General features: G+C 37.5%; 1 protein-coding gene across 1 annotated transcript in view; it reads right to left on the reverse strand.

Annotated features, from left to right (window-relative positions):
- The window catches only part of LOC140235297 (ryanodine receptor 2-like), a 171,708-nt gene that overhangs the window by 24,274 nt on the left and 122,878 nt on the right, over positions 1 to 24,556 (reverse strand). Inside the window, exons 12-34 of the mRNA XM_072315328.1 lie at positions 20,730 to 20,849; positions 19,860 to 19,904; positions 19,008 to 19,129; positions 18,223 to 18,347; positions 17,638 to 17,702; positions 16,990 to 17,125; positions 16,225 to 16,326; positions 15,368 to 15,486; positions 14,057 to 14,190; positions 12,919 to 13,157; positions 12,287 to 12,479; positions 11,596 to 11,806; positions 10,557 to 10,661; positions 9,805 to 9,908; positions 9,256 to 9,339; positions 8,663 to 8,822; positions 7,481 to 7,646; positions 6,854 to 6,938; positions 6,026 to 6,146; positions 5,365 to 5,461; positions 4,568 to 4,645; positions 3,928 to 3,986; positions 3,531 to 3,595 (exon numbers count right to left, since the gene is read on the reverse strand). Of these exons, the coding sequence (XP_072171429.1) occupies positions 3,531 to 3,595; positions 3,928 to 3,986; positions 4,568 to 4,645; positions 5,365 to 5,461; positions 6,026 to 6,146; positions 6,854 to 6,938; positions 7,481 to 7,646; positions 8,663 to 8,822; positions 9,256 to 9,339; positions 9,805 to 9,908; positions 10,557 to 10,661; positions 11,596 to 11,806; positions 12,287 to 12,479; positions 12,919 to 13,157; positions 14,057 to 14,190; positions 15,368 to 15,486; positions 16,225 to 16,326; positions 16,990 to 17,125; positions 17,638 to 17,702; positions 18,223 to 18,347; positions 19,008 to 19,129; positions 19,860 to 19,904; positions 20,730 to 20,849 (2,735 nt within the window). The remainder of the gene's footprint in view (positions 1 to 3,530; positions 3,596 to 3,927; positions 3,987 to 4,567; positions 4,646 to 5,364; positions 5,462 to 6,025; positions 6,147 to 6,853; positions 6,939 to 7,480; positions 7,647 to 8,662; positions 8,823 to 9,255; positions 9,340 to 9,804; positions 9,909 to 10,556; positions 10,662 to 11,595; positions 11,807 to 12,286; positions 12,480 to 12,918; positions 13,158 to 14,056; positions 14,191 to 15,367; positions 15,487 to 16,224; positions 16,327 to 16,989; positions 17,126 to 17,637; positions 17,703 to 18,222; positions 18,348 to 19,007; positions 19,130 to 19,859; positions 19,905 to 20,729; positions 20,850 to 24,556) is intronic.

Below are 24,556 nucleotides of genomic sequence, written 5' to 3' on the forward strand. Positions count from 1 at the left end.
GATCTTGATCTTGTACAGCTTGTGAGAACTGCTCTGCTTGTAACCAAAATATTTAGGAAATGCAATTCTACCTCCTATAATCAAAATTCTTCTTTAAAAAACAAATTTCATTGAGAGAAAGAAAGGAAACTGTTAATCTTATGATCAATGCAACAACCAGGGTCTGGTATTTCAATAAAATGATACAAATTCTCTTACAATCTTAAACACCTGTCAAACGTTCAAATTGTATTATTGCTAACTTTCCTCACATGAAGAGTTCAAAGTAAATATTATTGCAATTGTTTTCAAAAAATAAAAATAAAAACAGCAGCAGGAAGAAAAGCAGATGTATCAATATTGAAGCGCTGAAGCAAAATGTGGTACAGAGCTTAGGGGATAATTGGGGGGTGCTCGCCATCTGATATGCTCCTTGCTACTTTCTCTTTTCTACATGAAAGCACAAGTGTGACAAAACAATGACTGGAACTGTGATTCTGCCAAAGCGGATGTCTAAAGAATTTCTTCACAGATTGAACACAGCCAATAAAGTTAGATACAAATATACTGTACATACACACATACCGAGCATAACAATTGCTGCACATCGCAGAACCAGTTTAAATTAGGGTAGCAGAGTTTTTAAAAAAAAGGAAAAAAAAAGGTGGGAGGTAGAGAGAGAGAAAGGGGGAGAGATACGAAAAAATTGAGAATAGGCATCAGTTGATCACAGCAAACAACATTCCATTATTTCCTTGTAAAGGGTACACTACTATACTTTCCTTTCAAAGAAACACAAAACTATTCTTTTTCCCTTTTTTTTCGGTCTTTCATATTTCATAAACTGGTGTTCCAGCGGCATATTCTATTCTTTTCTCTCTCTCTCTCTCTCTCTCTCTCTCTCTTCTTTCAAACCACAATCTTCTCTGGATGAAGTTCTCGTATAAAGATGTCATTGTTTTCTAGCTCCCAGATCTCACCCCACAGAATTTTCCTGTCTATTTTACCAGGTAAAGTTTCTAACTGCCTCCCTCCTATACTATTTCTAGTTAATTGAACTCTGCTAGAGTTATGAAGTGTGACGAAAAAACAAATGTATAATTGACATCCAAAAGAGTCACATAAAAATTTTTGCTCACTCTGAATGAAAAATAAAACAAAAGCAGACAAAAATCCTGTACCAGAGCTACAGTTCTACATACACTGTTAATCATTCATCTTCTCCATCTACAATTTTTGACAACTTCTGAAATAAAATGTAACTACCAGATTCATGATTGCAATTCATTACACAAATCAAAACTTGTATTAAAAATCAAACAAACAAACAAAAACAAACAAATGTTATGAAAACTAAATGTCCTTAATTCTCAACTTCATAGTGGCACAGCAAGCATGCATTTGGCGGGCAAGCCTCACTGGAAAAATTTGTGGGATTGACATTGCAATGAATTTCTGCTAGCATCCACAATGTTACAATTATCAAATATTTTGGTAGTTTGTTACCATGGAAACAGAAGAGGATTTTCCAAACAAGTAGGAATCATCACTTTCATCTCTAATTCATCCCTATATCTAACACCTTTGTGATCTTTCATGCTGAAAAACTTTAATTCTCGAGAGAAGAGCTGGGCAGTGACCTTTAGTTACCATGGTAGTGTACTGTAAACACTAAATTACAGTACATCATGAAGAGGTATGACAACCAAACAAACCGGTCTGCAGACAGGTCATTATGCTTTCATATACAGATTGCAACATTCTTTCTTATTTTTTTTTTTAAAACATGTTATTCAAGGGGAAAGCCACAGACTTTGGAACAAAGCACTGAAAACCCTTGTGTTTGGAGAAACAAGCATTACTCAGGCAACTCACAATGAAATTTGCTATAAAGAACAAAAAAAAAGAGAGAAAAAAAAAAGAGGGAAATGTGGAATTTGGATCAGTAAGTACAAAGGAAGGTTACAGCTTAATAGGTTAATGTAGGATTTTTGAGGCTGCGCAAAATCAGTATGCCGGTTTCCGTAGTGATAAACATAATCTACAAAGAGCATAACAAGCATGCAGGGCTAAAGTTCAGATAAGCTTCAGAAGGATGCTATCACGCCATGGTGCCTTTACAGTGCTGACATCCTTGTAGCGCCTGACTGACAACGGGTTTAGAATTTTCAAAGCCATTTTGGTAAACACTTAATCTTTGAAATCTCTGCAAAGCACAGCATTTCTTTTTCTTTCTTTTTTTTTTGGGGGGGGGGGGCGGGGGGAGATAACACACACATCAGGATTCAGTTAATCTGCTATGTCATGATGAATATGAGGGATGGTAACATTCTCAAATTCTTCTTGTCAACAATTTGTATGTCACTACAAGGTGAGTTACCCTCCCACCCCCACCCCCCTCCCCCAAAAAAACAAAAAACAAAAACAAAAACAAAAACAGAAATGGTGTTCAGTCTAAGAGTTAATCGAAGGAGATGCTACAGCTTTTACCTCACTTTATTAAAGAGACCACAGAGAACAATTACAGTTTATGATAATAAAAACAAACTAAAAGACACAAAAAGAGGGAAGGAAAATATAGAAAAAAAAAAGAAAACTGAGCATAAAATCAACGGGAAAACTGAATTTGGCACAACTGAAAATAAGAAGCCACCCAAACCTGGTATTTCAAAGACGGCTTTGCAAGAGTTAGATCCCAGTTTCCCGCGACTAGATTTCATAAATTATTTCTGGGACATCCTCAGCCTTGGAATGCTTGTTTCTCCACATGGGGAATGCAACACGTTTGCAGAACAATGAGCATATTAATGTTTGAATACTTTTTCTGTCCTGCCTCTTCTTATCTCTCTTCCTTGATTCTTAATTGCCAAAGCAAATGGGCAGAACCACAACAGAAATTAACATGGAACACACACGCTTAACAAACAAGTATGCCTTTGTGTTTTTCATTCGTAAACAATGACAGGACATTTCCATCTCAATAGATGACAAAACACACTTGCATGTAGAATGTTCTATATGCCTACACGTGTATATGAAAAAAAGTCCCATCAGCAGAGGTCTTGATGTTTAGAGACTGGCAACTAAAATATGGTCTCACACGGCAAAATGATATTAGTTTTTTGAATATGAATCAGACATAGGGTTAAGCTGGTCAGACTAGTTTGCAACACTACAATGTAGGTTGTGGTCATGTCATACAGGAAAATAGTTAGGTTAAGGTATGTTCACCTCCTTCCACCATCACGGGGAAAAAAAGGGAAAAACAACCTTTGGGATTATAACTTTTGTTATACTGCACAACACCTCATACTAGTACAAGAAGCATACATTGCTTTCGTTAAGGGATAGATAATACATGTACATCGTAGAAGATTGCAGTAGTCCCTCACTTTGAAAGCTGTGACTGCTGTAACAATATGGGGTTACGGGTTTCTGTGTTTTGTTTTTGTTTCCTAAAATAACTGTGGTGAGATCTTCCTGCAAAATGACACTAATAACGCATCATTGTACAGTGTATACAATGTATATGCACATGTAAATATACTTACACACAGAAAGGCTCATAGCCTTCTTGGAGACCACACACAGTGAAGTATTTCAGATCATTCACATCCTGTTCAAAACAGAGGGAAAAAATGTGATTTAAAAGAAAATTACTACACATTTTACCTCTACGAAGACAAAATGTCACCTACAACAGCAAACCATACGGTTAACACTTTCTCCTGAAACGGACAAGATTACTGCACCACAAAATCTAGAATACCTAATGTTATTTTCTCTACATTGAACTGCAAGGTGTAAGAAGTTGTGCTTGAACATATCACTTTGAGTAAAACGGCCCACTTTAAGTCACATGATGTAGTCAATCAATTGCGGAAGGTATCATGACACATTTAGCTCTATGTCTCTGACCATACAAAATGTCTGCAGTCCATCTCTCACCTGGCCAAAGTGGAGTTGTCCTTTCTCACCAGCACCCAGCATGCATACGGGAACAAACCCTGCAAGAAAACCAATACAAGCACACTTGACAAAAGCGACTCAAAACTTGTCTGCACATTTGGACCAGGTGCTTCACTGCCTAGTCTCCTTCATAACTGATTATATCTGGCCTGTAGAGAGATAGAAATAAAAAAAAATACATAAATAAAAATGTGTGTATTTGGTGATTGGCTGTCTTACTACTTCTCCGGTAGATTCACAGTAGTTAAAGAGGGACAAATGATATATATTTATCACAATCAGAATATTGATGTTAGTCAAATCTAAACAGGCTTTTGTGGTATTTTTATCACTTGTGGGATGCAGGAATAATTTGCATTAAACTGATGATGTATACGAAGCAGAAGAAAATCGCAGAAGAGTTTAGAAAACATCTGTATACTTTTGACACTATGGGATTCACAGTACAAACACCACATACAAGGTATCCTTATAAAAAAAAAAAAAAAAAGTTCCTTCAATTTGTCAATTTCTAATGGTTCCTATAACAAGCTACAGTTGTACTATACATTCTATGATAAGAGGTGCATATGTTTTCCACAGATTATGATTCTTTCATGTAACATCAAGTTTGTCTTACCGTCCCCAACTTCAATGTCCTGAAATGCCATCTCACATCCGATGGGGTCACTCAGAAATTCTCCATTCATGGTGAAACCTGTTTGACAATGAGATGGAAACAAAAAATGTCAATGGTTTTGAGCATACATGTACTTCAACTGTTATTATCTTTTAGACAAAAGTGTTAAAGTGCAAAGGCATGAGTATTCTCCTCAACATTATAAGCTCTTCATCTATGTTCTGATACGATGACAGAAACACAGCAGATTTTCTCATATGCCAATTTAGTAGAAGGGTAGTGATGGAAAGTGGTAATCCTGGTACTGTAAATTATACAAATGAAAATAGGAGTCTCAATCACTTTCAGATGTAGATATTAAATTTCTCCTTCACAAACTATCTTTATATAGGTGCATCATTACTGATATCACACATTTGGTTCACAAGTGAATAAAACTTCACCATGCACAGCAACACCTTGTAAAGCTTGATTTGAATAATATCAACATCAAAAAATACCTCTTGTTCTCTGTGACATGATATGTTTTTCTTGACACAAGTGATGCCAAAAAAAAAATATGGTCAACAGAGTGTGAGAAATTATTGCCTTTCCTTATCACACACTGCACATTCACATCCATAAATGTCCAAGAGTTTTGGCAATAAGCGTGCGCAAGATTGGCTGCTCCCCTGCCTGTCTCTGACCACAGCTAATAACTGTGAGCTTGCAGGTCAGGAGAGGGCAGGGGGATTTACCGAGACAAACATTACAAAAATAATAATCACAAAAAATAGAATGAAAGACCAGCGACTCACTGACTGTCTTGTCCTCCAGATTCAGCATACAGCCAATGACATCCATTTCACTCCACGTCTTACCAAACGTCTCCGATCCCCTATGCCACTTCCTTGCCTGTGGAGGGAAAAGAGAGAGCGAGGGAAAGGGGAAATGCTGCTTGAAATCACAAGGATAAATCCACGATGAAAATATGAAGACTGGACTACAAGAAAAGGGGAGTGTCATGTCCCATGTTCGTGATGTGTGACATTTTATTTACCAGAGTCATAACACAGGTTTGTTTGATTCAATTACAAAAATAAACATAATATATAAACATATAAGAAGTCAGAATTATCCAATAATTACTTCAAAGGATTTTCTTCTTAAAACCTCAGTTACAATCATGTCATAATGTGCATTCTGATTAAAGTCTACCATAGATTGTGTATGCCAGGCCTAAAAGATAAGGTAGATTTTATAAGCATCATCACCAAAAATTTTAACCAATTATTCCTTAATCATATCTTTGACAGTACATCTAAACAAACTAATACATTTCTGATCATAATGTGCATATAAACCAGACTAAAAAGCAGCAGTACCTGCATTTTAGCTTGAAAATGACATTGGAAGCATGAATCTTAGACACAATGACCTAGCTATTAAAGGATGGGGGAAATCCCTGCACTTTCATACCAGAAAGCCATCAAAGACAAAAGAGTTGCCGTCCGTGCCAATTTCTGTGCCTGGTTGAATAGAGGGGTTAGACCATCCCACTCTCATGTAGCCTGATGTCACAGCCTCAAACTCAAAGTACCTAAAAGAGATCAAACAAAATTAAATTAAATACTAAATAAAAACTCACATGTACAATGGGTACAGACACAAACTGAGTTCAAACACATGTGTATGACAGTGCCGTGCACGCAGCTACTTTGTATATGCCTGGAGCTCCTATGTCTACTATTCAAGTATGTAAGCCTATATAACGTCACTGGGGTGACAAGACCTCGTATCTACAAAATGTAAAATGTCAAGGAGAGCCAAAAAACATGGCGGCCAAAGCATTATAGCGAATGGGAAAGCCTTTCCTTTGACATGCCGTGGCATCTTCATTTTTAGGGTAAGACAGTTGGGATTTGGACAGGACATCACTTAACCCATTATTTGACCATTAATCCAAAAAAGTCATTTTCACCAAAATTGCAGATACAAGGTCTTGTCACCCCAGTGACGATAAGCATATATCTACAAGATGACCTCCCATAATTTAAAGACAGCAATAAGTGATTCAAATATTAGTAGACTTTGCAGTACTTTACACATGACACAAGATCACATGGTTGACAAGTGACACACATTCAACTGAGAAGTCTTAAAAGTTTCAACAAACATACAACTAAAAATATATTAGTATGTAATAAAGCTGTGGAAAACTGTCATGGCAATCATTATAGGTTTACCCACACACATTTTAAAGCTGGAGACCTGTCTATTTCTAATATGTGAGAAGAATGTACTTACCACTTTCCAGATGTCACTACGTAGCTTTTTTCGGCACGGAATGTCCTGGAGTACTGCTTCTTGTCAGAAATCTCTCTGGCAAGACCTACAGATTTCGTAGTATGCAGAAGAGGGAGAGGGAGATGGACAACAGTACAAGTTTACACCCTGTGGAGGACACTGTGGAGGACGGGTTAGGATTTATGGAGAGTGAGACTCACAACAAATCATTCTGCTTTCAGTAAGTCTAAACAGTTTTAGTTTTAATTCAATGTGGTCGCAGCAAACATGATTTGCAGATAGTTACAACACAAACAACTCGTGTAGACTCATGAACGTGTTTAATACAAAGATGATATGCCCCAAGGAGAGAACAAATTTGGATTGAAGCAAAGAAATATAGGAAACAGGTTGATGGAAATATGACCAAATCAAATAGGCCATCCGCTCTACTTCATGAAAATTTCATGCCGTAAAAATATCTTGCTTTACAGTAATTTGTTTGCTGGCTTTCACATCCTTACCTGATTCAAATCAATTCTTCTCTGGGGTAAAATCTCCATGGAATTTGCAATAGCATGACAAATATGAATACAACAACTATTGGGAAGGTAGGAAGGAGCACAAGGGAAGGAGGGAACTACATACCTCTGAAACTAGTATCCTGTCCCTCATGAGTGGGTGGTTCCAGGGAGTAGCCAAAGCCCAGGATGGTGCGGACGGTCTCACTGGCCGTGTCCCTGTTCAGCTTCTTGGCCTGATCATTCAGCTGACTGTAGGGGACCAGCTGGGGGTTGCGTTTGTATGCTGTCTCCTGCAAAGCGAGATGTTAGAATGGTACAAATTTTATGTCATACAGGGTGAAAGAGAATTTCAGAACATTGACAGCCTCAATGTGATGAATACATTTCATATCCAGTTTGAAATTCTGCTTCTTAATTATATCTCATTAGTCATTTCTCTGCATCTTCTATATAGACATATATTTTATATACGTATTAATTCACTGATCATTTCTCTCCCACACTTTTAAAAGCTCAAGGAACAATTTTCCAACTCAAATTTGATTAACTTAGCAATTTCAGCTGATGAATAATATTCTAAATGGTATTCTGTACACTTCTATGGAAGAAAACTGCTACACAAAAGTTAGTTTGTGTAGCAGGAGTATAAAAATACATAGCAAATTGTGATCCGATACCAGGAAAATTATTCCCTGAAGCTGCACATGTTACAGCTTTTCAGGTGCTGAAAAGACTCCAGTAAGCAGGGTTGCACATTTTCCTTCATACTCTGTAACTGATCATAAAAATATATGCAACGACTGTCACTTGCACTTCTCTAACTTGATCACTTCAACAAAGACTTGGATGTTGAAAATTATGGATCGAAGTGAGCAACACAAATCTCAAAACAATTTACAAAAATCAAGTTTCTTTGCAGCAAATTACTCTAGAATTTTTCTGATTGAGTAGTGATGACTTTGATAGGATGGGGAACTGCTACAGTTCCTCAATACTTGGCTAAAATGTTTTGCACAAACAAAAGGGAGAGTTGTGATGAAAAGACATGGTCAGGTCAAGTCTAAAAATTTGCATTGATGGGATTGTGACTGGTATCATGTTCCAGGTAAACATATAAACCTTAAAAACCGGAAAACCTTCTTTCTCTAGTCTAATGTCAGGGAAGGTGACACTGTTCTGTATGCAGTATGTTTGACTCTACACAACTTGACCAGTTCCCCTTGATCACATTTACAGGTCATCCTATTAGCTACTCAAGCCTATCAGAGGAACACCTCGACTGGCCCAACATTGACCCTTGACCCACCTCTGACAGTCCGTATGTCCACCCCTGGGCTATTCTGTCCTTGGCCCAGACATTGTGGGCATTCTCCGCCAGTAGCTCAATCAGTTTCTCCATCTTGGGGTTGATGTGGATGTTGGAGAGGTTGTATGGGGCCGGCTTGTACCCATTGGACATCAGGTAGCTGTGACATGGGGAAAGGATTTAATGATAACCACTTGATGACTGCACACTGATCTTTGTCATGAGCAGTCTTCGTTTGACAGTTTGGCTGAAAGTGTGAATGCCTCGATTTGAGTGAGCTAACACTGTCTTCAGTGAATATGAGTACAAAAACCACATTCAAAAGGCAACTTACAGCATCGTCAAAATGCTCATACACTTCACCAGAACTAATCATAACATGGTAAGTGGGCTGTACACAAAATTATTTCAGAAAACAGTGACCACATGTTAGCGTCAATCACACAAGGGTGCTACTGCATTTCGCCTTTTGCTAAAACGCCAAATAAAACAGTGTAATAATCATTACATATTTAAGACCCAACAATAATTCTCTGTAATTCCTAATCATTTCCTCCTGGAAGATATGTCCACATCCCAAGGGTTTGACTTACTTCATCGGGAGGCGAAGCCTCTTGAGAGTTGACTTGGACGTCTCCTCATCAATGCTGATGTGGTAACCGAGAGCTATCAGTGTCCTGGTCAAAGTGAAAAAAAGTTTGAATGGTTGGTATCACTAATCTACATTGTCCTCACAGAGATGATCATCAAGTCTTCACATGACTATCATACACACTCATGATGATGCATACTACAACACTGCGCTGGTCTAGCTATCAATATCTCCCTTTGTATAAACACAGCAGCAAGTTTACCCACTGGCAATGTAAAAACAAAGGCTCACTAAAGCAATAAAAAAAAAAAAACATTTGTTGTAACAAACTGTTAAAACAGGCCAATCTATGTGATAGGTATCAAAAGAAGTGCATTTTTGGTAAAATAATATGAAATATCAATGCTACCCTGATCTACTTGTTGGTAGTTATGTCCGTGAACTGTGCTTGGACATAAGCTTTAGAAATGTGACCCATATTGGCACTCATGCCTCTCTTGCTATCACACTATACCACACTCTCAATCAGTCCCTCCAGTGTCTCGGTCACCTGAGGGTCTCATAGGCCATAGTGATGTCAAAGTTCTTCTCCTGCTCCGACAGATTTGAGAAGAATATCAGGCTGTCATGCACCTTCTTGCTGTCATCCCGAACCTGGAGCATTTGTAGGACAAAGGTTCAGGATTTGTGAGCATATAACAGTTCTAGCAAGAGACCAGATTTATCATATTCAGTATTTCTCATACACAGTGGTGTCAAGAAAAAACATTTTGTACACAGTTCATAAAGTGTGGTGATATCTGTTTATTGATCTCTCGGTAGTGAAAATATAATTTTCAGAACATTTCTATTATTTTTTTTTCTCCATTTGAACATCATCATACAACTCAGTCTGCATAGTTTGATAATTTCTTAAATAGAGACATCGCAATGTAGAATTGTGTCTATGTGTGTGACCTTGGTGTGCTGACAACATTCTATGCTACACAAAAAGGAAACAAACAGTCAAAGGCACTCATACAATGTAGGTGTCAATTAAGTCGTTGCACTATACTGCAAAACGAGGAATGTTTGCATGCATTTTAATTTCGCAAATTTCCTGAGAGCTAAAATTCACGAAATTAAAATGCATGAGAAAGTTCTTGTCTAAATTATATGCATTGAATGCCAGTGGCAATTCGCGAAAATTTCACATCTTGAGAAAGGCCTTCAGTTGCATTTCCCGAAAATTTCATGCCACGAATATATATCTTGCTTCACAGAATCTTAGAACGGGTCTCATGAAAAAGTTAGAATGCTTACAGGTCCCCAAGTCCAGCCAGCTTCAATCTTGTTCATACACCAGAGCTCATGGATGTTCTCTGCCAGTTTGTCTCTTAGCATCTCGATGTATCCAGGGAGACTCACCTGTGAAAGGTTTGAGATGAGGCTTTCCTAAACTCATTTTATATTTCAAGTCAGACGGCTATGAATATCTAAATCATATTAAAGGTGACTTGCTCTGGTTCGTTGTAATCAGTTGCCTGAAAGTAGAAATTGAGCTTTGCCATTTATATATGATGTTTGTAGGCACCTATCACTTTTTAGCCAAAAGTTTTAACCTCAAATCAACACAGTGATGAATGTTCTGTATCACAGAATGGTTTGCATCATCTGTGAAAACTACGCAACAGAAAAAAAAAAAATTATTTTCAATAATGAAGATGCATACAGAAAGAAAAAAAAATCATGTGAAAAACGAAAACTGCAACCTTCAGATATAACAGGATTGAGTGAGACCTTATCTTCACTAGTCTCCTGAATATGTGCACATGACTTTTTCTTCTGCTTCTTGAGGGTAATCTGCTTCTTTCCATCCAGAAGATTATTACAGATACTAGCCCTATTTTGCACGCATTTAATCACTTCACTAGGATTTCACCCTGCTCTTAACAACAAAAGTTAGCTGGATCTTTTTTTGTTGCGTTTTGTTGTTTTTGAAAGTGCACAGGGAACAACTCTCTGCGACACAAGACCAACAGCTTTAAAGTCTCCTCCAAAAGGCGTGGCAGAGAGGATGAAGTGCCTTACCAAAAGAGCACTACTACCACAATGGTACGCAAACCTCTTTATACTTACATGGAAGCCTGTAGTCCTATCCATATGGTCTTTTAACAGGTTAGCCAGGACAGCTTCCCCACAAGACACCTATACTTCAAATGTTTGCATTTTGTCCCCACACAACTCCCCTTCTAACCTCCTTTCCCCTCCCCATTTCAACTCATTCCCCTCCACGAGCACACGTGGCTAATGACTATTAAAAAGCAATGCAAAAAGAAGACAGGCGGGAATTGGTACTGACATTGCTGGTATCGACTGGAGCCGGAATGAAGGCAGAGTGTTCCTGGGAGGAGGTGGGACCCTGGACCAGGCCCTCCGTGACGTCCCCGAAGGCGAAGCACGGCTCTATCCTGAGCCTCTCCTTGGGCAGCAGGCTCTCGCAGACAGCTGCAAAGCCCTTGGGCGGGGTGTACTTGAAACGACCATGCTTGCCACCCAGGATGAAACGAACACTGAAAAAAAAAAAAAGGAAAAGAAGACCAAACTCTAATGATGGTCATTGCTCACATTTAACACACACAAACTCTGTACACTAAGTGTAGAATACATCAAGGATGATGTGGCATTAAATTCACAAGAAACCACAAACAGCAGGTTACTGAATGGAGACAGAACAAGGGTCATATATTGTCATCAGTATAACTGCTGCATAGATAAAGCAATTTCTCTTCTTCCTACTGCAACTTTGTCTTTCAGTTGGTTACAAACATGTATTCCCTTACTTAAGATACACAAATCAAAATGGGTATGATCAAACACTATAAATGTATTCCCTTACACATACAAATCTACAAAACCTAAAATTTTGAGCAAGTTTGTGTACAACTGTAATGCATTACAAATTTCATGATAGTACTATTATAGAATATGACAGAAGTTCACTGAGTCATTATCTAATGAGCCTCTGAAAGGTCTGGAGGTGAGTCACTAACCCAATTCTTGCTGAGAGACTGATGACAGGAAAGAACATGCCGTCCAGGTTGATTCCTTCAAAGGACGCCTTGATGGGATTCCCATTGACATGATAGAGGATGCGAGGGATGCTGAGATCAAAGCACACGCCCACAATGTCACCTTTGGACAGTAGACGGTTGCCTGACCACGGCGCTGCCTTGCTAACTCCACCTACGATGGATATGATTATATATTCAGAAAATGGATAACAACAACTCCACTTACAATGGATATAGTTACATAAGAAAATGGATAACAATAAAAATAATTAGAGTCATACAGTGACCCCTCCTTTATTGGGGGAGACACAAACTTTCTCCTTTTAAGCAGGGCTCCAGCTCAAGTAGTGGCTGCTATTGACCCGTACAAATCGCCCCACACGAAACATAGTACATGGGCACTACATTAAATCAAGCTCATTTATCGTACCAAATAACATAATGTAATTAATGTGGCACGAAGAGGGTTAAAGAAAAGAGAATATTAATTACACAGTAGATAAGATTACCATTGTCTACAAGGTAAACTTACAAATGTTCTCTTCAACACAAACAAAGCAACAACAAAAAAAGAAAAAGAAGAAAAAAAAAGCTTGTAGTTATCAACTCACCAGTCCACAGGTTCATCCCATCAAACCCAAAGGAGTAAAGGTCGTCGCCCACTCCGCTGTTCCCCCATCCCTCCCCTCCCCTCAGGTAGGTGCGGAAGCCTGCCGAGGAGGCCCACCCTACTCTGAAGTGGACGGGGCGGGAGGTGCCTGCCTCTTGCCGGTCGATGGCCACTTCAAAATACCACTTCTTGTAGACGGTGCTGCCACGGTGAACGCAGATACTGACGTTGGGTCGCATGCTGCAGAGGTGAAGTAAATGATAGAGATACTATATGACCTGGGTCAGAGTAGTGAAAAGTCCACTCTTTTACATGAGAATGTGCCACAAGAAATGGAAAAATGTGTATTTGTGTATGTAGAGTATATTAAGTAGAAAATATATATACATGCTGCACTTACTGTGATTTTTTTTCGTTGCACCACAAGGACTCCTATACCTCTTACAAACATGTATAGACTATGATGGGACTCATGTGTCTTGTGTCACAGTCACAGCCGGACAAATACATGCAAGTATATACATTTACCTAAAATTGTTTTGGGAATACTATGCAGGTATCCTCCATTTCTATGAACGAGTTTTTATCTTTCTCTCTGTGGTGTGAAAAGATATATATGGCAACTACATATGCATTAAAATTATTTCATCAACTTGTGCAACAAATGAGAAAAAAAAAGTGAACACTTATACACATACATTTTGTACAAGTAACACAATGATAGAACATAAAAGCCGTTGTCAAATTGTGTATTAACATTTCTACACAGATAACAGTATTCATGGGATCTGTTGGACATCAGACCTTACCTTACCTTACCTTACAAATATGTTGACATTGTTTTCATCTCCGTGGGTTTTTACAATTTTTGGCTCTATTGAAAATGGTAATCACAACTTGTCAGCTACCAAAAGGAAAGATAAAGACACAGAAGACACACTCACATACAAACAAACACAAACATACAGAACACACATATTGCTACATTTTTCGCATATTTCTAATTCAATTCTTTTTTTCAGTGTATGAAACACAGTCATACAAAAGAAAAACAGTAAGAGCAGAATGCATTCTACTCAAAATACTCACTATACACGAATACACATGAATACACACAGACACACATAGACTGTACATACCAGAGTACTTCATCCACGACAGCTGTTTGCAGTAAGAGATCTCTAGAGGGCAGCAGATTGTCACAAATCAGGTTCTGATTGGATCGGACAGCCACGCCATTTCCAACACACAATGAGCACAGGACATCAAGCACCTGGGAGGAGCAAAGTGAACGTTTGACAGAGAGATGAGAGAAGGAGACAGACAGGGGAGAGAAAGAGAGTGAGAAAAGTTAATGAGTAAAGTGGGGAGATAGGGTAGAAAGAAAGGAGGGTCACAGGGAGAGACAGATGGGGAGAGAAAGAAAGAATGATAACAATAATATAATAATAATAATAATAATAATAATAATAATAATAATAATAATAATAATAATAATAATAATAATAATAATAATAATAATAATAATAATAATAATAATGATGATAATAATAATAATAATAATAATAATAATAATAATAATAATGATAATAATAACAATAATAATGATAATAATAATAATAATTGTAATAATAATAATGATAATGACAATAATAATAATAATAATAACAATAATGATGATAATAATAATAATAATAATAATAATAATGATAATGATGATAATAATAATACATTTATATAGCGCATTTTCCATAAACATATATGTTCAAATGCGCTTTACCAGTGGACTAATGATATTAACGGAACAAGTGGGTTTTTTGATCTTTTTTGAAGGTGACGAGAGATAATCAATAGAGATGAGACTAAAAACAAAGAAACACACACAGTAACATAAGATCTTTGACGAGAAGTTCCGCCTCATGTGTACTAGATCCATCCTGTTATCTTATTCATTGCAACTGAAGATAGAATCACAGTTCAATATTGCCATCATTAGATCTAAAACCAATGCTGATCAATGTCGTTCAAATATCAACTACAACCTATTGGACATTGGGAATAATTCTTACCCCAACACTGAACAACAATGCATAGAGAGTATAGGCTTTACAAGCACACTGGCCATGACTATCATTCGTATGAAAGTGCTGTAAATTTAGCAATTTATATCTTTTCCAGGTCAAACATTTATGTCATAAATGTTCTTAAATTGGTGGGAGTAGATACTCGTATCATACTTTCAGTACCAGTCAACTTTCAGCATAATACAAAACACATGATACCTTTCAGACATTTCTAAATAAGGATTCCTCTTTGTTTATGTCATCAAAATAGATAAAATTGTTTACAGAAGATGAGCATGTTGAATTGAACTCCAACCCATATATGGCAGTGAATTGTTGTATCCTATGAATGAGGGAAAGTTTGTTCTGAGAAGGAGAAGTCTTCACCTTTGGATCTCGGCCATGCTTCTCCAGCTGTGATATCATGGACTTGATGTGGTTCTCCTTGATGATGTTTAGTGCTTCAGGGCTTCCCAGCAGCACACAGTGTAGAACCTCCAGCACACCTGAAATGGGGCACAAACATGGGAGTACATATTGCATTACCAGACCACCCAACCTTTCTGACTGAAAAATACATGTAGGTATGATTTAGCTCAAAAGTAGGAAAGAAAAAGCAGTTTCCATAAGAGTGTACAGTAAAATCATCAAGAAAAGTATGATACTCCAATCAACACAAGAGCTGGGAATGGTCAAATTTCAGATTTTTTTCATGAAAATTCAGAAAGGTTGGAAGGCCTGCATCACATCAAATCTGAATAAACGGCTTACATCCCATTCCTGTGACAAACGATTATAAGTTGTGTTTTTTTTTATAAACCCTTTTGCAACTCACATAACCTGATCATAATATGAATATTCATCATGAAAACAAAATAAGTAAATGTCCTGCAGGAACTCCTTCATCAAGATACTGGATTATTACAATGCTGATTTGCAGGTTGCTATTCAATTCGGGGAATTTGTGAATACTATACACAAATTGCTTTATTTCTTGAATTCTCTGCATTACACAACAATAAACACAAAATAAGCCATGTACTTAGGTACTCAAATTCAGCAATATTTCCATAGCAAAAATGCCTAGTGCTCATCAGGAATAAGCTTTAAGGGGAAAGATATTCATAAAGCCTGCAGACACTGACAGGGGTCTGGTCCCTTGAGTGAAACATGAAGTCCATCTCCCCATACCACCTGACACTGTTTACCACTCATTCCAGCCACCAGTGGGAGTATTGGCTTACCTCTAGAAGCCTGCTGGCTCTCAAGTCTGTTGATCAGCCAGTCCAGTCTGACCGACTGGGCAAATAAGGCACAGTTGTTGTGGTTATGCCTGATCATGGCAGCTGCAGAGATGAAAAAAATAAAGAAATTGAGGAACAAATATGATTATTCACCATGAATTCCAAAGAAATTTTTCTTTCTTTTGCATACCATTTTACTTCATCATTCAACTGTGCAAATGCAGAATTCCTTCTTAAAGAACTCCAACTTTACTCAATTCAATTCCAAGCATTTATTGAGGAAAAGACATGGAGGGCAATACTATAATGAATTTGCCGACTACCAGCATTTCCAGTTTTAAAAGTTGACATTTAAGAAAATATGGCCCAAACATCGTAATCATGCTACACAAATATATCTGTTATTTTCACAATGCTCTGAAGAATATGCCAGGGGTTGAACTGTCAGTACAATATTTAATCAAAGATGACAAATCTAGCCAATTCCCTAATATATCTAAATCTAAATACCTCTGTAAAAGCAATCTTTGTCATGAAAATTTACCCATGACTAAAAGTCTCAATTCAGTCAGTTCAAAATGATATAAATATATATTGAATAAAATTCCAGCCTCTAACTGCTGTAGGATCACAGGAATATCATCACCCCCCCCCCCCATTTTGTGTTGTTTTTGTGTTGATAATAATAAATGAAAAGGGGACAGGGGGATTTCACTGAGTAGACCTGTACTACTATACACATATTTACACATCATTGCCACTTACCCAGCAGCTTGTAGAGGAAGGTTACAATGTCCTGCCAGAGGTCCCCTGCACCCTCCCCAACTATTGCAGCAAAGTCCCGTCCACTCTTGAAAATGCTCAGCTTGTCAATGGTTTCCAGCACCAGTTTGACCATGCCCTGTCAATTAATTAATCAATCAATCAATCAATCAATCAGTCACTCAGTCAGTCAGTCAATCAACCAATCAATCAATCAGTTAGTCAATCGACCAATCAACCAATCAATCAACCAATCAACCAACCAATTGTTTGGTAATGTAGGTTGTTGAGGTTATTTAGTATTGTAGGTACTGGGTTCATCAATGGTTCCCAGCACCAACTTGACCATGTTCTGTCAATCACTTAACCAATAACCCAATCATCAATCAACTCATCTAGCCAGCGAACATGCAGCCTCGTACTAAATCTTATATCTTTGAGGAGCATGAATAACTTCAATCCACAATCCACAATATCGTTTGACAGAATATAACATTGATGTTTCTATAATGGTGCAGAATACTTCAGGTTGATTGCAGATTTAACACTTCCATATGGCATTGTGAAGAGGAAAAAAAATTGGTTACACAGTACACCAACACAGGGCTTGCCATTAAAAGCAAGCCTTTACTGTATACCAAGAGGTCTTACCTCTTCATGAAACAAATCCTGTCGATTTCTCAAGGCTTTCAATTTTTTCTGTTTCTCTTCATGATCTGGGAGGCAGATAGAGAACACAAAATGGGATTAGGGCCAGACACACAAACAGGAAAGGAGAGAGAGAGAGAAATATGGACAGACAAACAGACAAACAGATAGAAAGGAAAATGCAATTAGTGAAGAATACTATTCTTTCTCTAGAGCATTCATAAATGATGCTTACAGGTAATATGCTGAATAATAGATACAATCAAATATACATTGCCTGCTGCAACTGTACTTTTATTGAACAGTGGCCACATGTGCATTATTCCCTGATCTTTATTATTCCAGTTGGCTAGAATATACACAGTATGCTGTTTGAAAAATACCCTCAAACGAGATGGAAAGGACAAAGACAGAAGAAAAAAAAATCTTCTAGCATCTGATGCTTCAGTCAGAAAGTGGAATTGGAAATAGAATGTGAAGAAGAAAAGAATGACGTAGCTTTGAAATGGATGCTCTCTATAATACTTGCTGTAAATCAATATTCAATCTTGGTCTTCCAGATCTGAAAAAAAAAAAAATTTTGTCTACCTTCGTCTTCTTCTGGCTCAGCAAAGTAGTCAATGAGGTCCTGCAGTAGGTCAACCACTGAGCCCAGGTCAAAGTTCCGCCAGGCCTGCTGGTCATCCTCCTCGGACCGCAGAGAGTCCAGCGCCCTGTCAGACATCAAATGGACACATAATCTTTGGTGATGTCCACCAAACAGGAAACATTTGTGAGATTAGTAGTGCCTGGTATGACATCTATACGCTTGTACTTCTGAGATGAACATGTACATGTCATAGAATAACTCCTTTATGTCCTTACAAGGGATGAGGCATTTGTCTTTTCTTATTTTCCAAAAAATTATCAAACAGAAGAACTCCTAGAGCTTGATATATTTGTGACCAATATCCTCCCATCAGCTATGCAACATATGAAATTTAAACAATATAAGAAAGAAGAATGTTATTTTCTAAGTAGTCTGCAATAGAGTTCAGAGTCTGTCATTTATGGAAACATATCTAACTATTCTTCATTGTGCTCATAAGTTTGGTCCTTTTATATATTCCTTTCATGTATTTTTGTTTAGTCTTCCCCAGTTATGACAACATACTGTAAACACCTTGTTTTTGTAGTATGTATTGTGTTCAATCACATTGTCTTGCAGAAAAACAAAACTGTTAGTTGAAGCAGATTCTCTCCATGTTGAAATATAACAAAACGAACAGTGGTTACACATGACCATACAATAAAAGTATGAAAGGAAAATAGTGAAAATAAAGAAGACTTTGTGGTAATGAGGTTGTCCATTGGGCCTAGAGAGGCAAACTCACTCAATGAACTGGTTGAAAAGAGAAGTACTCTTCCTGATGATGCCTGCTGAACGTGACTCCTCTGCCCTCGCTCTCACCACGGAGAAACCATCATCCATGTGACCTTCTGGAAGCATCACAACCTGTTCAATGTGAGGGGAGGAGAATATTACACATGACTTCAAAATATATGCCAATTACCATATGCTGGCTAAGAATACATTAGCAAAAAAACAAATAATCTCATTCAAAGTACAAAAAAATACATAAAAACTTCAAAATAAAAAAATACTCTGTTTTAAAAGAAATGGGCAAAGTACAAACACTACTCATACTAAATCAAACTTTAGACAAAATACATTGTTAAGTGAAAATGATTTTTCTTCCTTTTGAAATCCAAATACATATAACGTTGTGATAATTCTCCTAAAACATATAAGTTGGCAAATCAGCAATATGGAGCCTAAAACCAGCCAGTACAGGAAGTAAATGAACAAATGGAACTACCATAGCAACGCAGCAGCACAATACTACTAGCAGTGTCAACACTGAAGAATGTAGAGAGAAGCCAAGACGATGACAATGTACACATTAATGCATTTTTTATCTAAGTTTTAACAAATGTTCAAAGCAATAGTTCAATCAATATCTTGGAAAGTCACAGATTGTCTCCAAATGAAATGTACATCCTACACATAATTTTAACTATCAGGCTGAGATACATCTATCTTTGTATTATAATAATTATGATTTATATCTTGTTATTATCATAAATTAGTTTGTGCAGACTAGAACATGAGTTTAATCATGAATATTACATACTTGCACACTGGTTGATTATTAATATTAGCACATATCATCAATCGAACTCACCTTTCTTTCTGCTGATCTTCCTCCTCCCACTACACTCTCTACCACCTGTGGGGAAAGAAAAAAGAAAGGGAAACATATACCATTACTGTGACTGATTCATATCACTACATACAAATTTTGTTTCATATCATATTGGGTAATGTCCAGTCTGGTGCTAGTGCTGGTGCTGTTGTTATATGATGTATCTCCTAAACAACAGCATTAAATTGGGCTCCAATAATGACAGTGCTAATGTTAAGATAGCACCGACACTAGCATTAACACTGACACTAGCACTAGCACTGATTTTGAAATCACCCATTGTTGGCTTCAGACAATTGGTCGACTGCACAATGATACTAGATGATTGCACACATATGTTACAGATGTGGAAAAGATATCTACATTACTGTATATCAATACCTATTACAGCCTGCTACTGCAGCCACTTATAAATTTTTCTCTACATCTTTCAATCTATCTATCTTTAGATATTTTCTCTCCCTATACACATTGCTATCTTTATTTCCCTTGACATGACAGATTGTGAACTGGAGCTGTGACTTTTGTATCACTACAGAATGCCACTCCACTCAGCACTCATTTCCTACAAACACAACCATAGAAATAGACCTGCACTTGTGTCATCAGAGTTATTTGGCATATCTCACACGGAAAGACGTTCGGATACACACAGAGATCTTTCAGCAAAACATCAGCATCATCATCATCATCATCATCATCATCATGATCTTCATTACTAAAATCATCTTCATTATCATCATCATCATTGCTATTGTCATTGAAAAATCATCATCATCGTCCCTGTCATCAGTATAATTCTCGTCATCATCATCATACTCATCACCATGACAACCATCATAGGCAGACCTGGTAAGACAGCCAGTGGCCACTCTTCATGTGTTGGATGAGCACGGTGGAATCGCCATACTTGATGTCTGCATTGCCCATCCCATGGTCCTGCTTGCTGTCATAGGTAGCCAGATCCTCCTGGCAAAAAAACCAACACAACATATCAGCAAAGTAAGGCCTCATAGATCTTTGGCTGCTTTTTCAAAGGTTCAACAACTGTCATTGTGTTCCAGACAGACACTTTCAATGTCAAACGATATTAATTTTTCTTGAATAACGGATATCATGTAATACATGTATTATACAATAAGTAAGGCAACTTTTAAGCAATGATTCCCCCCATGTGACTTACACATCAGCAAACAGAGGTTGTATCATTTCAGTAAGGTTAATCTGTACTGAATGGAGAGAACTGCAAAATCAGCATCTAAGGAAAGTAAATTGTAGAAACAAAAGCCTAACAAAGCTTAAAATGTAACTTCAACTTCGGCTACAATTTTTTGCTTGGCAAGAAGGATTTTAAGAGTTGATGGACTTGGTATACAATTAATATAGGACTTATCCAAGTGAAGATACCGTGATATGGTTTCAAACAAAGTCACTCATCAAAACGCTAAAGGAAAAAAAAATCAATTACATTAAAGCTTCAAAGAGAGTTTGAGTTTCAAGATGAGTTATGTTGCATTCTTGTTTTCTTTTGCCATATCTATTCACTTCAGCCTGAGGCAGTTTTTTTCAGTGAGACCGTGAAAAACGGAAAACAAAATGAAGCATTTTGCAAAAAGCAGCAAAACAGAATTGCATGAGAGCTCATGTATCCACTTGAGACTCTATAAGACCGGCATCCTTATTACACTACTTCTGGAAATGAAATGGAGAGTAAAGCAGTGTTGGCGAAGTGCAGTCGGGAGTATCTATGGCACACATCGCAAGGCTGAATTAATTCCTTCAGCAAAATAATTACAAGTCTCTGCGTGCATCATAGTAGTGATAATAATTACATTAATACTGATGTTGAAGTAGTTTGATATTCTACCTCCTCACAGTCCTTCCTTTTTAAATGTGAAAACAAGCAAAAAACAATTAAACAAACAAACAAAAAATTTTCCTTCCAAATTCAGCAACCATTTGCTGTGAACTACAATCTTTAATACACACAATCTTGCCAGCAGAAGTCCATACACAACTCAGTTAGGTAATAAGATTACACTTCATTGGTTTAAATTGCCCTTCATTGATTTAAATTTGAGGAAACCTGCCACTGACAAGTGTCCAGCTTCACTGAATGACATGCAATACTCAATTACTGGGAAAAGTAATTGAAAAAAATTCTCTTGCAGGGCACAATATAACACAGGTAATTCTGGTTAATTTTGGTCGACACTGTTCCTGACACACACATTCTCAACATCAGCTGAAGAGCTGAACTTAACTTCAATACATTGGTGCATGGTATACTATAACCCTACGAGGTAACAATGCATCCATGCCAATATGAGCCTACAAAAGAAACAATTGAACAATAATTGGACTGCAAGACCTCTGGTACAGAGTCACTAGAAACTCGCTATCATCAAGCTTGCAGAAAGTGCAAGACACACTCAACAAAGCTGTACGTTACTTCCTAATTAGGTGATACGCTATCAGCGTATCACCTATTGTGATTGTCAAAATCTCTCTTTATTTTTTTTTATTCTTCTTTCTTTCTGGACAATTTTGTGTCGTCAATATCTCAAGAATGACATTACGAAATAACATGACATTTTCAGTCAACATGTCTCATGATAAAATCTAGCCACAATAAGGTTTTCATGACAGTAACATATCTATGACGTCATCTAGGCGCCATTTTGTGATTTTCGGACCTTGTCACATGATCGATCATAACTTCATAACTAGATGTCATTTCTGTATCATTTTCGGTGGACATGAAGTTCAGGTCACGCTCTATCTTACTTTTTAACGCTAGTTACACAGGTCATCATTACGCGCGCGTAAGCGCGCGTCAAAATTTTAAAAGGCTCAAAACGACTTCCCAATGGGAAATCTCGAAGTTTCAGACAATTTTAAGCGTTTCAAACATTTTCTCGCGTGCGCGTCCGTCCGCGCAATTTCGCGCGCAGAGCCCGTAAGCAACATGAAAATGCATTTTTTTTTGACTGATTTGGATTCCTGATACTTTGAGTAATAATATTTATTGATTTCCGATCGATTTCGACCTATAACAAAGGAATGCACTGGCGTCAAAGTTGAAATTCCGCGTGCGCGTCTTTCTGCAAATATAGTGAAAAAACATGTCTTTGTTTATTTCGCCATAGCTCTTTAAATCGTCCGTCGACCCTATATTTCTATTGCATATCACAAAAGCATATGAATTGTAAATAACATTCCAAGTATCAATATTGCCAGGAAAACGCGATGACGTCATCATATCGTCATTTTAAATGAAAAAAGTGGAATTGATTTTTTTGAGGTACTGTTTCTGACATTCATTTGCTCGTATCTCTGTTGTTTAAGCTCAATATTATCCCAAATTCAGATATGTTGTACTTTGAACATTTGCCTCTCAAGTCCATGTGATGGTTTTGAAATATGATGACGTCATCATACTAGAAATTGTGATTAAAGGTAAAGACTCAAAATTGGACAGGTTTACGTGTTATGTCTATGGGAGGTGATTTTTTTTAGAACCATGCATTCACTTGACAACGTTTAAGCACCTTTACCTCAGCTGATTTTGCTTCATTTCCTCTGAAACTTAAGTATGTTGTAGCTGAGACAATAAGCTGCAGTCATCATGCATTTTATATTTTCAAATCTCCTCATCAGGTCGACAATTTTGTAGTTAAAGACTGAAAATGAGAACGCAATCTGTACGGAACGATTCCCGATTGTTCTTTGCAACTGTATATTGGTCGAATCCACGCGGCCACTTGTGGGAAGTTGAATAGCGCCATCTCAATCAGCAGTGTCACGATAGTATTATCATATATTCAAGTTTCTCATGAGTACTTCAGGATAGCCGTGTGGCGTAATCGCTTAGCGCGCTGGGTGTTAATAACTCCATACCCGGACGGCGAGAAGGTTCGACTCCCGCAGGAGTTTTCTCTTTCTTTTTTTTTTTTCTTTTTTTTTTCGGCAGTTCAGCTTTACTCCGATGTCATTTATCGTATTATTTTATCAAGTATACGTAACCCGTGAACACGGCTACTCTATTTCCCTTGTTTTGTATTGGAGATTTGGAGATTGGGTTTGCTTCATTAATTTTGTCACACTTAATGTTGTAAATTGCCCCTTGTTACAGTGTCCCGCTTGCCACCTTTCGTTTGCTCTTTCCTTTTCTCTTCATTGGTTCTTGTTATATTGTAACAGGATAGGTAGGAACATGTACGTTTAGATAACTGGCAGGAATGGGAGCTGATATGATTAGCTCTATTCCAGGTGTATGGCGTCTCGCTCATCTCTTTGAAATTCCAGGTTGTTATTGTTTGACCCAATATCGGAGTTGTATACAGGTTTTATGTTGCTATAGAGGTATCTTGTGCCACATGAATGGAAGGCATCACTGTTTAGTAGTAGTAATGAACTTTTTCATGTTGTAAATGATATAAAGATATGAATTTCACATCCAATCTTCGGGACAGCCGTGTGGCTTTATAGTCGCTTAGCGCGCTGCATGGTCATTATGCACTACCTTAGGACGAGATGTTCGGGACCCGCAGGACGCTATTTTTTTTTTTCTGTCTCTTTCTTTGTTTTTCTTTTGGCAGTTCAGCTTCATTCCGATGTCATTACCCCACGACACACAGTCACTCAAGTTCCTTTTTTTTTTGTCGGAGGCTGGA

This window comes from Diadema setosum, chromosome 1, assembly GCF_964275005.1.
Source record: "Diadema setosum chromosome 1, eeDiaSeto1, whole genome shotgun sequence".
NCBI lineage: Eukaryota > Metazoa > Echinodermata > Echinoidea > Diadematoida > Diadematidae > Diadema > Diadema setosum.